Source organism: Pagrus pagrus (assembly GCF_965226575.1).
Source record: "Pagrus pagrus genome assembly, chromosome: 16".
NCBI classification, from domain to species: domain Eukaryota; kingdom Metazoa; phylum Chordata; class Actinopteri; order Spariformes; family Sparidae; genus Pagrus; species Pagrus pagrus.
Genome location: NC_140200.1, coordinates 1387206 through 1403934, shown reverse-complemented (window position 1 = coordinate 1403934; position 16729 = coordinate 1387206). Strand labels below are relative to the sequence as shown.

General features: G+C 45.4%; 1 protein-coding gene across 1 annotated transcript in view; it reads right to left on the bottom strand.

The window, feature by feature from the left end:
* The window catches only part of nmbr (neuromedin B receptor), a 44575-nt gene extending 29002 nt beyond the window's left edge, over positions 1-15573 (bottom strand). Inside the window, exon 1 of the mRNA XM_084376816.1 lies at positions 14963-15573. Within this exon, the coding sequence (XP_084232942.1) occupies positions 14963-15390 (428 nt within the window). The 5' untranslated portion in view covers positions 15391-15573. The remainder of the gene's footprint in view (positions 1-14962) is intronic.
* Positions 15574-16729: the final 1156 nt, after the last annotated feature.

The following is a 16729-nucleotide window of genomic DNA, read 5'->3' as shown; positions in this document are numbered from 1 at the left end:
GATTAATAGTTTAACAAAATGTACAATGAGTTAGTGCCAAATGAAATAACAATAAAAATCAGATAAATTGAGGAAAAGAAGTTGGAGAAAAATTAGAATAAAATAAAATAAGGTAGTTAAATGTGTGAAAAGGTGTGTGGTGCATCATTAAATATCCACAGTTTAATTATAAAGCTCTTCATGAGTTAAAAACAGTTAGCGGTTGCTAACAAGTGTCTGAATGAGACTACAGAGGTTGTCGGGGACATTAAACGTCCTCACAGCGAACACGGAGACTCGTCTCCTCACTAGTCCGTCTTTACAGGCCCACTTTAGTTACACACTGTTCTCACTCTGACTTTACAACTTGTACATTGATCAGTTTATAGAAACCTGGATAGTAATTGTGCAGTAAGACGCTCAGTGGTGGAGACGTTTGAGTCATGTGACCGTGATGTCGTCTGTTTGTAGCCTAACATACAAAAACATGTCAGAGCTGCTCTATTTAAAGTCATATTGCTGCTGAACATGATCCAGGAGTTATTTTGTTTCCATCTAAACATATTCAGCAGTCGTATGAAAATGTACTTTCTAATAAAAGTCTACTTGTAAGTTATGTGAATTATGAGTCTGAAGGATCCTCTGACCCTCTTTATGGCTCCATTAAGTATATAGACACAGATTTCACACACGATGAAGATGTGGCAGATGAGATGTACGGAAGTCTTTATGATTTAGTTTGAGCCGTAACTCGCCCAGGAACCAGTATAGAAGAGTAGTGTGTGTGTGTGTGTGTGTGTGTGTGTGTGTGTGTGTGTGTGTGTGTGTGTGTGTGTGCTCATATACTCATACACTACCTCCTCTGTGTCATTGTGCGATATGATTGGAGCTGATGAATGCAGCACAGAAACACAAAGTCAGACCTTGAACAGAAGCGTCACCTTCTGCAGCGGAGGCCTTCTGTGTATCGCACCTGCTGGATCCAATGTTTTCTAAACCTTCATATTTTTTTCTTTTTCAAGGAAAGGTCACACCGACTGCTTCACATTCATTCAGCCACACACACTGGAGGCAGGAAGCTGCTGAGCACATGCACAGCTGTTCATCCACAGAGCGGTCAGAGAGGTGATCTGTCTGAGAAACACTGACGACTAATCAGGACTCAGCGAAGGTGGTCGTCAATTAATCACAGGGTTTGTATCATGAAGTGTCCTTCAGCAACACACAGGTTTGTGCTCAGGGTTAATGTATGGCTTTAAAAACTGATATAAACTATATATTACTGGAAATGATATTACTGATATTACTGATTTTATTGTGAAGCAGTTTTAGGAAATGAAACGTGTCTGTAGCTGAATCAGCGGAGCCACTTTGTTGGCGTCGATTCTTCGATAGGACTGTGGAGATCGAGACAGGAGCGTCACTGGTTTAAGACACACCTTCACGCAGGTGGACCAGCTGTGGTGGAAATGCAAATCCCAGCTGCACCAACTCAAACTGAGTAGAACTGGGCCGGCAGGCGTGATGGAAAAATGGCACGTTGCTGAAATGGATCTGGTGAACATCTGGGAGTAAGAGAAGTCGGTTTTTGTTGGACGTTGATCAGGGGCGGACTTACCATTAGGCAAAACTAGGCGGTTGCCTGGGGCCCCAAGTTCCTGAGGGCCCCATAAAAATCCTCATACACTTATGGTTAATACAGTTATTACTTATTTGCGCACATTAATTATGTTTTTGATTAAAATCCTCTCACTAAAATGCAGCAGAATGCTAATCGTATTATTTGTGTGTCGGGCCCCCCCTTCAGTCTCCACTACATTGGATCAGTCCATCTTACTGCACATGTGCAGAACGGATCCAGGAAGACAGCAGCAAAACGAAAACAAACGGCGCGAAGTGGCGAGAGAAGAAGAGGAGAGTATAGAAGAGAAAAGTAAAGAAAAGAGACAGATGAGAAGAAGCTGCCCCAGCCGAGCTGACAAGAGGAGAGAGAAGGAGGAAACAGAAAGCTGATCTCAAGTTACAGGAAGTGACGACTGTCCCTGAAGACATGTTTTGTAGTAAGAGCTAACAGAGAGGAAACTTTTTCTATTTTGCTAAGTGTTGACGTAACCGTCTGTGTCTTCCTGTTTCCGTCAGTGTGACGAGCTGAAATCCATGTGGGATGCAATCATTGTATCATTGTATTCAAAATCATGTTGGGATCATGTAACTACACTGGCTGCATGAGATACACCTCTTGTTTTTACGTTTTACATCTCTAAATATTTTTTAGTAATTTTTATTAATTTGTATATGTAAATATTAGCATTTTAGCTCAATAGCTTCTCAATAGCTTTAAACACAGTATCTCTGCTTTAAATATCCCACATTTTTATTTTGAAAACAGGAAGTCGGTACACGCTGTAGCCGTCTTCTCCGTGTGTTTACTGTAAAGTCTGTAATACGGGTGCACTTGAAATGTGTGAGTGGCTGCGAATGTCGAATATCCAACTTAAAACTAACTTCACTGAAGTCTTGTCATGATGTATCTTCCAGCTGGCCCAAGACGATTGTTTAAAGAGTTTTGGCTGAAGAAGTCGCCCCACAAAGGAAGACTCTTTCAGTTTATCACAAATATTAGCATTACATCATCATTTTGAGGGTACATGGTTTTCACTGGGCAGGAAGGGTTTGAAATATGTAACCAGCAACGTAAATGATGTACAGTAGTGGAGTAGAAAGTGCAGTATTTGCCTCTGAGATACAGCGGAGCAGACAAAACTGAAGTTGCATGAAATCCTAAAATGTCTACGTCAGCACTTGAGTAAATATACTTACACTTCACCACTGGGTCAGAGCCTGATACTGTGTTTGTGTGTTTGTTTTCAGAATGAGGGAGAGAGACAACGTGAAAAAGGGACAGGAAGAGAGGGACAACAGGTCAAACACATAATACATGTGTATTCTGTTAAAACGTATGTGTCTGTATAATTGACCTGTTGTTTTGTGTGTTGTCTTCTCATTTCAGAGGGCCCCATGCCTGCCTTTGCCTTGGGCCCCAAATTTCTTAAATCCGCCACTGACGTTGATGCAGCACTGAAACTACATGCTATTCTGTTAGCTTGTCTGTTAGCTTGTTGATTGCACCTCGCTGATGTGGTTTTATCTTGAAATGGTTTGCACGGAGAGAATCAGGAGAATCTCAGCTTTCTTTCGAGGCGTAAGCTGTGCGAACTCGCCCGACCCAACTTTCCATCAGCACGGGGGTCAGGAGTTCAGGACTACATCTCCATTTTTTTGGGTGAACTGTTCCTTTAAACACTTTCAGGGCTAACTCACTGTCAGATTGGGGGAAAGTGAATAAACAACACTTTCGCTGTCGGGCCTCCAGCGGCTCAAACTGCAGCAGGGGGCCGACGTCGTGTCGTCTTCATAAGCGGAGCTGCACACGGCGCTCGCATGGTCCCGTCCACCGACATCAACATATGTTACCATAGCGACCAAGCTGGTGAAAAATAGTCCTCTTTTTGTTAAAGGAAGGTTTTGTCGCCGAGTCCATAATTGCAGCTCTGAATGCAGACAACACTGTCCGTGTGTGGAGACGGTAATTTCCTGACTGATGTAACCTGGAGGACGATGAGTCAGACGCAGGGACGGAGCTGCTTCCTCATGAATACTCAGACTGACCTGGGTTCAGTCGAGCTGCCCTCTGGTTTTACTTTTGAAATGATAGAAATAAAGGAAGAGGAACATCTCGTAAAAATCAAGTTTTGGAGTCGAGCAACACACGGATCGCTCTTCAGCTCCTTCCGTCCCCTCTTAGTTTCATGACCTTTCTCAATCCTTCTCGTCTTCCTCTCGTCAGTTTCCGTCCTCTCCTCTCCTCCGACCACCCGACCTCTCACAATAAGCCGTCTTCTGCTATTAAAACCTTTTCGTCAGGTGATTTTGAGACCTCACCGACACCCCAAACGGGTGCATATATTCTTCCTCTCCAGGTCTCCTGCCGTTCAACGCTTCAGCTACAGGAAGCTGAAAGGAAAATCAATTTCACCAACAAAGCTGGTGAGAAATCCTTTCTTCCTCTGCAGCTCGGCTTTGATTCCTTGTCTCTGTGACACAAACCCTCCGTCCTCCGGGCCCGCAGGAATACTTTGTTCCCTCTGTTGTCAGGATGACGTGACCTCTGACCCCTGGTTCCTGCACTGGCTGCTCAATGATGTTGGTGATGTCACAGTCAATCTCTCAACAAGACATCACAGAAACTAAAATAGATCCGGTGGACAGGAGGACAGCTCTGCCTTCTGATGAGATACTGGTGGTGTCCACACACCAAACTGACACCAGAGCTGCTTCTTGCAGGCGACAGTGGACAGGTTTCCATCAGTGTCGCATGTTGACCACATTTTGAGAAAATCAGCAGAATCTGTTGTTGCAGTGATGTTATTAGGATAATTAGGAGTTATTATAGCAGAAGAAGAGCATGTAGGGGGGTCGACAGTCACGCTCCTGAAGAATATGATGGTTCAAGGACAAGCCACCGACAAGTCGTCAAGTCGTGATCAGAGGCTGCCGAGTGAAGAGGCAACTGGCTGTGGAGCCAGAGGAAGGACTGCAGGAGGGTCGCCATCATATCCACGACACACCGATGGGAGAGGGTGCCCACCTGATGACCCCTCCCCCACTCAGGACTGCAGACACCAGGTAAGTGCTGATTATTATATTATAAGTGTTACAGCTGTTGATGATCATCATTTGTCTTCTGTTCTGCTTTCAGACGTCTGAAGGCAGGAAGAAGAGAAAATGTGTCTCCTGTCAGAAGAAGTTCTGTTCACCGGATGATGTTCACAACCTGGTAAACCTGATTACACTTCCTTTTAGATTGTTTTAATCAGTGGATCTTTACGGACTAAATGAATATACATGATTAGAGAATGGACACAAATTAGGACTTAATGAGCGCTTCAGAGGTCAGGAGTCTCTTCTGCTTTCACGCCGGCAAATCTGAATGAATCATTCTTCAGTTCTTCTGGTTTCTGTTAAATGAGCTGAACGACTGACTGGTGCAGAAGCTAACTGATCTAACCACATGTAACATGTCCATACTGACAAAAGTAAAAGCATGTATGTCCTCATGAGCCTCTGTGAACTAACGTTAGCTTAAAGCTGGTGGTTCTGACCAGGTGGAAACGTGTTCGTGGACTCATTAACTGAATAATATCAACGCAGATTCTTCAGAATTCATTTTCACTTACTCACTAAATCTGTTTCTGCTGCACTTGGTGGACAGGTTTTCAGATTTGCATGAAAACAGGTTGATGTTGAACTTAACGTCAGACTGAAGTTAAAACCAACTGGAGGCTGATGTCTTCATGTCTTCATGTCTTCATGTCTCATCACAGCCGGCCGCCCAGCTGCACTCAGCTCTGGTGTTCGTGGACAGATTCATCTGAAAAGTGTGTTTGTGTGCATCAACTCGGCAGGAAGTGATCGGGCTCCAGGAGCCACTCCAATCTTTATGCTAATTTAGCCTCGTTATGCTCGTCAAGGACCTTCAGGCGAGTTAGGAGCCGTTATGGGCTCGTTAGTGGCCTTTAGTGTCGTTAGGGGCTCATTAGAGGCCATCAGGGTCAGACACAGAGCCCGCAGCTGTGTGGTGAGGAAATGAGTTTCCCGTTAACAAGCTGATATTACAGCGTTTCAGTCGGACAATGACGCTGCCCGTCAGTAAACAGGAGGCGGGACCAGGAGACGCAGCGCTGCTCTGGAATTAAAAACACGCCATCATTTAGTCTGAAGTCAGGACATGTTCATGTTCCAGTGACTCTGAAGGAAGCATTGTCTTTAAGTTTATTATTATAGAGACACAGCGGATCTTAATGCAGGCTGGTGCTGCGGCTCCTTCTCAGGTTTAATTATCACACATCTGAGACTCTTCTTGTATTTCTGAGCTTCTCTTCAGTTTCATTTTTCAACATGCAGATGACACTGACGACTGGAGACACGTTCAACACTGATTTTCAATACATTTACGATAAATACTGTTACGATAAAGTCAGCAGGTTAAACTCAACCCACAGGTGATTACACACCTGATGCACAGAGTCTGCAGGGAGACGCTCGTTGTCAGGCCGTTAATTCAAACTGCTGCCTGCTGCAGTTCATTCGATCACAACGCTGCAAATACATCAGGAACGTGAACGACCAGGTGAGTCACTGTGCTCCATATAAACATCTTGTCACAGCCGGTGTGTACGAGTGTGAAGCAGCTAGCTAATAAATCAACCAGACATCGTGATAAATGATGATATTTAAAGCCAGATGTTGGAATTCAAAACAAGTTTGAATGGATGGTGTTGATGATGAAGGTGAGCGATGCGTCGAGCGGCTCTGTTTAAAAGAAAAAGGTTGTTTTCTGTTTATTTCACTGACATTTAGCAGCTGATCTAAATCTCCACAACACTCTTCAATATATTCATGAAGTGAAGAGCGTTTGTCCAAATCCAGTCCAGATCTGTCTGCAACAACAAACTCTGATTTTATCACCAAATAAGACTAAACCTGATCGTGACGCCAAAACAGGTGTTTTAATCCAAACCAGGACGTTTTCTAACCATGAACCATTTATCTGTGTTTAGTGCCGAAAACTAACCAGAGTAGAAACACAGAGTTGTGATGAGAAAATTCAACATTAAGAAACTTTGAACTTGCTAACATTTATTCTGGAGATTGGGTTGAGAAATAATCAGAATATTTTTATGATTTTATGGTTCAGAAGTTAAAAATGCTGCAGTTAAAGAACAGATGAGGGCACGTCTATTTCAACAAGGGAAGTAAGAAAGCAATAAAACATTTCTGGTTATAAACAACCTCAGTGGCCATTCAGCTTTACATTTCTGAGTTGCCCCTGAATGCACCATGAAGCCTCAGCACAGGTTTTTATTACATTTTTATTTTGGTACAAACTTTTAGCTGCCTGTAAAGTGGATCAGCTCGCTGTCTGGGGCACAGCGGTGCTTGGAGCTAAATGCTAACGTCAGCATGCTAACATGTGAGCGTGTGACGTCACTGCTAACGTGGCGCAGGTATACTGTTTTACATATTTTTCCCATGAGCTTCGTTTGTGAAAGAAGCTGTAAAACAGAGGATTCATTTTTGTTTTTGAGCGTCACAACCGTCGTGAAATGACTTGTTTCACTGTCAGAGTTTGAGACGTTCGGTCTGATAACATTTGGAGAGTCGAGAAGAGCCGCGCAATTACATTTTTTGATGTCTTTTCAAGTTAGCCGGGTGCTAATCCAGAAGTCTCTAGTGTGCAGGCGGCACAACACGGATGATCTGCTTAAATTATTCGCCGGGTAGTTGGAGCTTATTCGGCTTCATGCTTCAATAGGAATGAACGAGGCTCCGTCTCCAATGCTGCATCCAGATATGAATTGTTAGATCCGTGTTAGCATGCTAACATTTGCTAATAATGCCTGCAGCTGAGGACGATGGGAATGAAATCACTTTTTGTGGGTATTTGGTTATAAACTGATGAATTCAACAAAATAAATGTAAAGTCAGAAGATCAGCGAAGTTCTGACAGTTCATCCTGTGAGGAGCAGCGATATCAGATGCTTACGTGACGTGGTGAACAGGAGTCGGATAATATCTGGCAGATTTATTGTTTCATATCGTTTAAACCAGAGTCGGTGAAGGAAGGCCTCGTGTAAAGGTCGACTGCAGCTCAGTGATCTGTCCCAGCTGTGTTGCTCCCAGCGTCCACCTGCAGGCTCACAGCTACAAACAAAGTTCAGCTTTGACCTCCTTCTCTTCCCTCTCTCTCTTACTTTAACAGTCTCTCGCCCCCCAGCTCCTCTGCAGTCACCTCATCTTTTATCTGCAGTCAGCCGCAGTAAATAAATGCAGGGACTCTGTTGGCTGCAGCTGGAAGTGTGCTTCACATGCCGACAAACACGCACACACACTTTACACTGAGCGTCGATGACTTCCTGTTCAGACGTGAACAGTCCGTGACGCTGACTGACTCGTCACTCGCTGCTCAGTCTGCATGTTTCTCTTCGTTCAGCAGCAGCGGGACGCCGTCTGAATCTATAAATACGTTTCTACAACCAACAAAGAAACAAGCGAACACACACAGTGGAGTTCTGATCCGCTCCACATGTTGCAAAACCAAACAGGAAAGATTCGTGCTGTCATCATGTTTCCGGACGGTGTGACGCATCGATTAGGACTAATGGATGAGTCAGACTTCCACTCAGGGTGACTCAAGTCCTGTCGCTTACCTAACTTCCTTTACCTAAACAGACAGATCCGTTTTGAGGGCAGTAAATGAGTCCAGCCGAGACCTCCGAGTGAAACTCCGAGTGAAACGGCAGAATACAGTTCTTGAAATCACCGTCCACACACGTTATCAGCCTGATAGTCACGGTGCCTTCCAGAACCATTGGGAAGATAAAACCAAGTGCTGAGTGGTAAATGAACCGACCCGCTGGGAGGAACGTGGAGTCCAGTGATCTGACACCACTGTGATCACGGCGAGGTTCGGTTTGAGGCACAGACACACACCACACAGACGACAGCTGACTGCCGACTTCCTTCAGAGGGAGTAACTCTCCACACCAGCAGGTGGCGGTAGTCTGTCGTCGTCATTTAAAAAGGGGAAACTGGAAGACTGCAGATAAACTGTTGTTACGATAAAGCAGTTGTAAATGGGGGGAGTCCTAACACTGCAGTGTTCAGGTGTCCACATACTTTTGGACATCAGAGGTGAAGTCTGTCAGCTCAGGAGACGTTTCATACAGAAATCACTGGTTCCAGCTGGTGAAGTGAAAATCTTTAGTCGTTCTTATCAAAGTAAGAAGACAGTTAACAGATGAGTGGACGGTGAACTCGTATTAAATTATTAGATATCGGATCACACTCCCGCCACACTCACTCCTGGTTGAACTCCTCACCTCTGACTGTACGTGTTGTATTAAACCGATCAGACTTCATAATCTCATTAGAAGTTATTTGAAAATGCACATTTCCTTCGTGCCCCCGCGGTGTTACATGCGTGTTATTGGATGTTTCACTGGTTTATCTGGTTTACCAACAGTGTGGGCAAATCAGTTTGTCCCCGCGGCGCCCTGAAGGTTCTGGCTGTCAGCTCCTGTTTACGTCCCAGAACTCAACCAGATTCTGGCATTTTCTTGTTTGCTCTCCTCTGCTGGTGAGACGGAGCTGACCTTGGTTTCTAAGTCTTCCTCGCCGCTTTACTTGGATGAGCGTGTCGGAGCGACACAGAGGGCTTAATATTTCATACAGAATTAAGCTGTTAATTGCTAATTACAGGAGCGTGTCATGCATCATCAGAGGGACTTAGTGGTGAGGACGGATCAGGTCCTCTCCACCGTACAGACGCAGGCTGATCACTGGTCAGCAGTGATGACATGACGAGCAGACAGGAAATAACATCTTCCACGGTGGCAGCAGCAGATATCACACACACACACACATACACACACACACACACACACACACACACACACACACTCGGCTCCTCGCTGGGGGGTGTATTATAAACCTCTGTGCATCTGAAGTGTTTGTCGAGTGTCAGCCGGTGAGTTGTTTCCATCTGCGGAGCCTGAGTCAGCCTCCACGACGCTGACGGCATAAATTAAAAAGCGGTTCTGGTTTAAAGTGGCGGGACGCCGACGGCTCGGCTTCACCTGTCGGAGGACGGACAGCAGAGATCTACAGCCAGGTGTCGGTCCACAGTGCGGCTACATTAAATCTGATCCTGTGGGTTCTTACTGGTGAACAGATCTTCACCTTCACAGCGAGTATTTGTGGAAAGTTTAAAACACCTCAGATCGGTTGTCTGATAGTTCATCACATTGTTGCGTGGTCATTACAGAGTCACATGAATCTCTCACGTGTTGCATCAGTCGAGGGACATGAAACACAGCAGATGTACGGACGAAAAAACAACTAAAAAACACAAAAATGCATCAAAATTTAAAGGGAGAGTTCAAACCAAAATGTAAATCCAGTCATTATAATCATCATGTTGTTTCTGCTTCAGTATTCAGTTTGAATCTGTCTGACCAGGTTCAGTAAATCTGTCAAACCCTTGATCACTTTCTCTTCAGTGGTATTATGCACATATCTTTATATCTTTTCCATAGTGATCCTTCTGAAAGTGTGTTCTGGTCTTTGCATGTACACACCTGGATTACTTCACTTCACTTTGTGACCTGTGCTCACCTGTGTTTTAGCTTTTGTGTTGCTCCTTTGTATTTTTTATTTTGCACTTCCTGGTTTTTTGGATACTGTTCTATTAAAAGCCTGTTTTTCGTCCCTCGTCCTGCCTCCTGAGTGTCTTGCATTTGGGTCCCCACCATTTTTCCATACCTGATACCGGACCCTGTTTTTGTGTATATACTGTAATATATGATCTTGATTTGATGACCTGTTGCAGTGATTGTTTCTTGATGAAGATCTTTGTGACTGAAACGTCGACCTTTTCTTAATAAATCAATGCAGAGGTAAACAAAAACAGCGTGGCAATTATTATTTTTCATTGGACAACGACACTTCACCTGACTTTCCATCAGCATGAAGGTTATGACTGGATTTTGGGGTGAACTGTTCCTTTAATTTAATTTTAAAAATATGCATCAAATGCACAAAAAACTCTCCTGCTATTCATTTATATATCGTCAATTTCTTTTTGCATCCAGAGTCTGCAGCTCATGTTGATCGTTGATTGTTCGGCCTCAGCCGGACAATAAAGTTGTGTTGCAAATTGCTCGCATGGTTTGAATTGTGGGCGGACATTAGGCGAACGTTACTTATGTAGGAGGGAAGTCAGAGGGAGGCAGAGATCTGGAACTGGACGAGACTTCTGCCTCACAACAATCACTAATCATGTCGGCCATTTTCACCTGAAGCTAACGTCTGCAGCCACAAATCATAACTGTAAGTCGATCAGCTGAGATCTGAAGAGGTGTGTGTGTGTGTGTGTGTGTGTGTGTCAGTAGATATCTTAAAGCTGCCATGTGAAAACTATGACTGTAGATTACAACAGACGTGTGAGGCACTGCAGATGGATCTGTGTTTTGTTGTTTGGAAAGATGCAGCTGTTATCGTGCAGCCTGCTGCAGTCCGATCAGTTGAAGGACTTTCTGAATAAAAGGAGAATTTGAATGATGAAAAAGACGCCGTGTGCAGCGATGTGGATCAGTGAGGATGTTGAACCGATGCATCGAGAATCGTTGACAGCTGAATCTTTATGGACTCGTGAGGCCGGTGAGGATCCACACGTCTGATCGACACACAAATAAAATATCAGATAATTCATCAGAAACACTCGTCTGCAGGTGACGAGCTGCAGTCCGGCTCCTGAGGGAGAGACTGATGAAGCGCTTCTGGTTAAAGTGCGATTAGGTTTATAAAACTAAACCAATTCAGGTGAAGATCATATTACACTGATGATGAATGTCTCTCCACACACACACACACACACACACTTCCTGCTGCAGCATTAAGGCGTCGCTGCTTCAGTTGGACATAAACTGGTGCAGAATCATTCATCATGGACGTCTTTCCTGTCCTGTCGGACCTTACATCACTGTCTGAAATATGATACCGCCGCTGCTGCTGCCGCTGATCCTGGAGACTCTCTGCTCCCTCCGCTGCTCCACCTGATGGACTGAAGCTCGCTGCTCTCTGACTCATTCAGAGCCTCTCTGCCGTCTGTCATTCATGTATTCACCTCCCTCCATCGTGCTCTCAGTCCAGCCTCCTTAAAACTGAAGCTGCTGATGCTGATGTGACACGTGACCACCTACAACCACAGAGATCAGCAGCCGGTGACACTGAGCCACTGAATTTCATTTAAAACTCATTATTTCTTCTTCTTTGTTTCTTTCCATCAGATTCAATTTCTCCTGTGTGGGTTTTCAGTTTCATCATTCTGTCATCATCTGTTGTTCCTCGTCATCATTTCTTCTCTAATAAATACAGTACGATGGCTCATAAACACACACGCACACACACACACACACACACACACTGCAGCAACCCAGCCATCAGAATAAATGTGAGCTCACTATGTTCCTGCAGAACGTTTAGGTTGATTTTTCTGTTTTCCTCTCTGGTCACAGCGCTGTGCTGCAGCTCTGGTCAGGCTCGGTCAGTAAGAGTCAGAAAACATCGTGGTTTGGATTAAAACACCTGTTTCATCGCCACAGAAACAGCTGGAGATGTCTCCAGGTGTTTGTCTGAAGTCCAACGGTTCCTCGTGAAGACAGAAGTCGACACACAAGCGTGAAGGATGAAAATATGAAAACGTCCAACAAGCCTCAGTCTCGTGTTTGTGGTCTCTCCTCCAGGCTCAGTATCTGCTGGAGCACAAACACAGGAGGAGATGCCTGCGCTGCCGTTTGACAACACTAATGTTTGGATTAGTTTAATATTTGACTGAGGACTTTGAGGTTTGTTCTGTGCCGTCTGTTATCAATATTTCACCTGTTAATAAATGCCTAAATCTGCCTGCGTCATCTCCTGGATGCAACAGTTCTCTGTTTGCCATCCTGACCATCTTCTTCTGTTTCTGCTGCTCCGCTTCATTCAGACCAGAATGGACTTTATCTGACACAAATCAATGCTGCGCCGCAAATCAGCTTAACAATGCAGCAGAGAACATGTCAGGCTTCAGTAAATCACAAATTCATTAAACAGTCATTTAAAACAGACTCTGCTTCATGTGTGTCTCCTCCTGATCAGACGTCCCTCCACTATCTCCTCACAGGGAGGACAGAGTGTGTCAGGGTTCATTTCAGAGCTGCTCCTCAGGAAACGAGTGAAAACAGCTGCAGTTCAGTTCATCTTCATGATCACAGTCGAAGCTCAGAGTCCTGCTGAGAGAACCGAGATGAGACGACCGAGGAATCCTACAGATGATATCAGGAGATTAAAACACCTGAGAGCTGCAGAGGAGCTGCACACACCTGCAGGACCTGACCACGTCACGTAGACGTCATCCTCTTTATAAAGCAGAGGAGGCAACAGTCCACACAGTGTTTCCTCCAGGAGAAGTTCAGGTACTTGTGTAAAAACAGACTCTGGTAAAAGTAGAAGTACTGATTCAGCTTCTTTAGTCCAGTAAAAGTAATCGAGTACAGGCTCTGACATGTACTCAGAGTATCAGAGTACAAAGTCTCCCTCTGAAGGACATTTGTGGTCAAAGCTAACTGAAGCTCACGTCATATTAATATAATTCAAAGACTATTAAAGTTAAAGGTAGAGTCAGCAGGATTTGTCCCAGCTGTTCCTGAACGCACCACAAAGATAGTTGCTTGTTGAGTCTCATTCCCAGGACGTCAAATAGCCGCATGTTGGGTTGGTAAAGCGTCCCGAGCAGCAACAAAGAGAGAAAATAAGAAACTCTCTGCAGATACGAGACACTAACACGCCTTTTCTCCCCATTCAGCCTCCCTCTCTGTCTGTTCACGTCTGTGTTCAGACACTCAGGTGCAGTACAGATACCTGAAACATGTACTGGAGTACAGTAATGAAGTATTTGTACTTTGTTACCTTCCACCTCTGGGAATAAGTATATATTATCACGATAAACAATAAATATCTATATATTTTTAAATCTCCTCAGCAGCTCTTCATAAACGCTCAGACAGGAGACAAAATCACATATCTGAATACTTTCACCACATGCCTGATATGAATATTAAATCATATGAGATGATGACTGAGGGTAAAGACGAGCATCAGAGACTTTCCTTTAAAACACTTCACGTCAACATTAATGATATCACATCGTTACGTTGCTCTCAGCTTCCTCTGACGACACTGAGCTCAGGGCCTCTGTATTTTCTTCTGGGTCTTAATAATTATTTAATTAAGCTTTAGTTATTTCTCTGTAAACAAGCAATGAAATGCTTTAAAACACTATTAATCAGCAGTTGTTTGTTGCAGGTGCAGCTGATGTTCCTAACCTCAGTATTTTAAAGCCCGGCTGCTCTGAGCATCAGCAGTTACAGTTCCTCTCATGTGGGAGAATAAACTCCAACCGAGTCGTTATCACTGACTCATGATTCATCTAGAAAGAAAAATATGAATAAAACATCAAGTTACATCTGTAAAGTCTCCTCTCAGGTGTCTGCAGTGAATATCAGGGCGGAGCTGCAGCGTCAGGCTGATCGTCTGCAGATGAAATAAACTGATTTAAATGTGCTTCTTCGCTCTGATGCAGCTTCAGTGATCAGCCTCTGAACACAGAGTAATCTGAATCTGCAGAGTAACTAGTAACTAAATGTGGTTAATGTAGTGAGAGGAAGTATGACGTAGAGGAAAATGGAAGTACTCGAGTATTTCTGAAGAACAGTACTTATAGATATCATGAATATCGGTGTGAAACATCAGTGTCGTGGCTCCAGTCAACACACACAGTCTGTTTGTCCTGCACCAGAGGGGAGTGCAGGTGTGATCCAGGCTGCAGGTGTGATCCAGGCTGCAGGTGTGATCAGTGACGGAGGAAGTCTGCACATCTGGAGCAGAAATCTCAGTATTTAAGTAGAAGTGGAGCTTGGACTGTTGGACTGTTTGACTCTTTCTGTGAGGAGCTGATCTGATTTATTTCATCTTTATCGATGCACCATATTTTAATTAATCAGGTTTATATGTGAAACAAATGTAGTGGAGGAGGAAGTAAAAACAGTGGAGGATGGCAGAAGAAAATACTCGATTACCTCAAATTAGAGGAACAAAACATGGTGCTCTGATGTTAAATTCACATCATTCATCTCGGCTCATTGAGATCATGAGGGTCTGACCGCTGACAGATATTAAAAGAGAAGATGGAGCAGAAATGTGACCAAAGCACAGCTTCAGTAGTATCATCAGTCCATAATTACACGTGTGAAACATCAAACTGTGGATGAAACGTCCTCTGAGACCTGCTGAGCTGTGAGAGGATGGACCAGGGAGCACTTACCTGTCCGCGCTGAGCGCCGTGAGCGTGAACACGGACACGCCGACCGAGGTGAGCTGGATGACGGGGATGAGTTTGCACGCCGCCTCGCCGAACACCCACTCCTCGGAGAAGTAGCGGAAGGCGTCCACCGGCACGCAGGTGACCAGCAGCAGCAGGTCTCCCGCCGCCAGGCTGGAGATGAAGATGTTGGGCACGCTCCGCATGGCGCTGTTGGTGATGAAGATCTTCACCAGGGTGATGTTGCCCAGCAGACCCACGGTGATGATCACGATGTACACCGAAGTCATGACGCAGCGCACGGCGAAGTGCACCGTCTCCGCTCCGTCCGAGGACGCCCACCAGCCGGGCTCCTCGGTGGAGTTGGGGCTCAGAGCCTCCGGGTCTCCGGGCAGCGCTGCGGGAGCGTTGGCGAGGAACTCGTCGTCCATCGCCGCGGGAACAGCAGGAGTTATCCACACAGGAGCGATCCGGCGGGGACGGAACGGGACGAGAGGTCCGGCTCAGCCCGGCGCGCAGCGGGAGGCTCCGCGCGTAAAGACGCAAAGGAAGCGGAGACGTTTAGTCCAAAAACAACCTGCTGGGAGAGGAGAAAGTTTTACCAACTACTGGAGCTGACTGACTGACTGTCTGACTGACTGACTGACTGAGAGCTGAGAGACTGACTGACTGACTGAGAGCTGACTGTCTGTCTGACTGACTGACTGTCTGACTGAGAGCTGAGAGACTGACTGACTGGCTGAAGGGTGAGCGGCGACTGACGCTGCTAAACACAGGGAGGCACGACTGTGAATCTGGTAACATGGACTCTCTCTCTCTCTCTCTCTCTCTCTCTCTCTCTCTCTCAATGTGTGTGTGTGTGTGTGTGTGTGAGAGAGAGAGAGAGAGAGAGAGAGAGAGAGAGAGAGAGAGCAGGAGAGGGGAGGAGTAAAGAGACGATAGATAGACAGATAGATAGATAGATAGGTAGATAGATGACAAAGGCAAATAAATGAAAAAGGAGGAAAGACATGGGGAAGGCTGATGGTCTGCTCTCCCTGCTCTCCCTGAGGCCCTTACACTCCAGCCTCGCCTGTTTGGAGCATCTGTGGTCCTGGTTGTTGCTGTGTGTCTCGCTCGTCGGCGGTAACTGTTGCCCCAACACTGCTGTCTGACGTCGGTTTGAGGTGTCTGAAACCTTGTAAACAGACGTCCACAAACTTTTGGCCACGTGTGAGGTGAGAGAGAGAGAGAGAGAGAGAGATGAGCTGTAACAGTTTTCTTCTGGTTGCATGTTGGTGACTCTGCTCTCATTATTCTGCCTTCATCGTCTTTGTGCAGCGGTTCAGTGTTAAATCATCTGATCCAGTCTGAGTGTTTCATATGTGAAGATCCAGTGTTTTGCTCCAACGTGTCGACCTGTCACCGTCGGCCATTTTGTTTTTTGTGCGTCTTTTGCTCTTTGACGCTCGTCTGTTCTCCGTCCTGTTCTCTTTTCCCTCCACACCAGCACCTCGTCCCCATCATGAGCTCCTCCCTCTCCTCAGGCTGCGTCCAAACCTCCAGACTTCTCTTGCAGACTCGACGGGAAGTCCTCGAGTCTTGAGGGCACGATTCATCCGGCCCACGAGGGCTCTCGAGTGGACGCCTGGTGAGTGGACTTCACCAGACTTTAGTGATCATCTTCCACATTTAACCACCTCATGACACAGAAGTCTGTAGAAGCAGAGTTATAGAGGTGAGCTAAGTGATTTCATTTGAGTGGTATCAGCAGTTCATCTGACTCGTGGT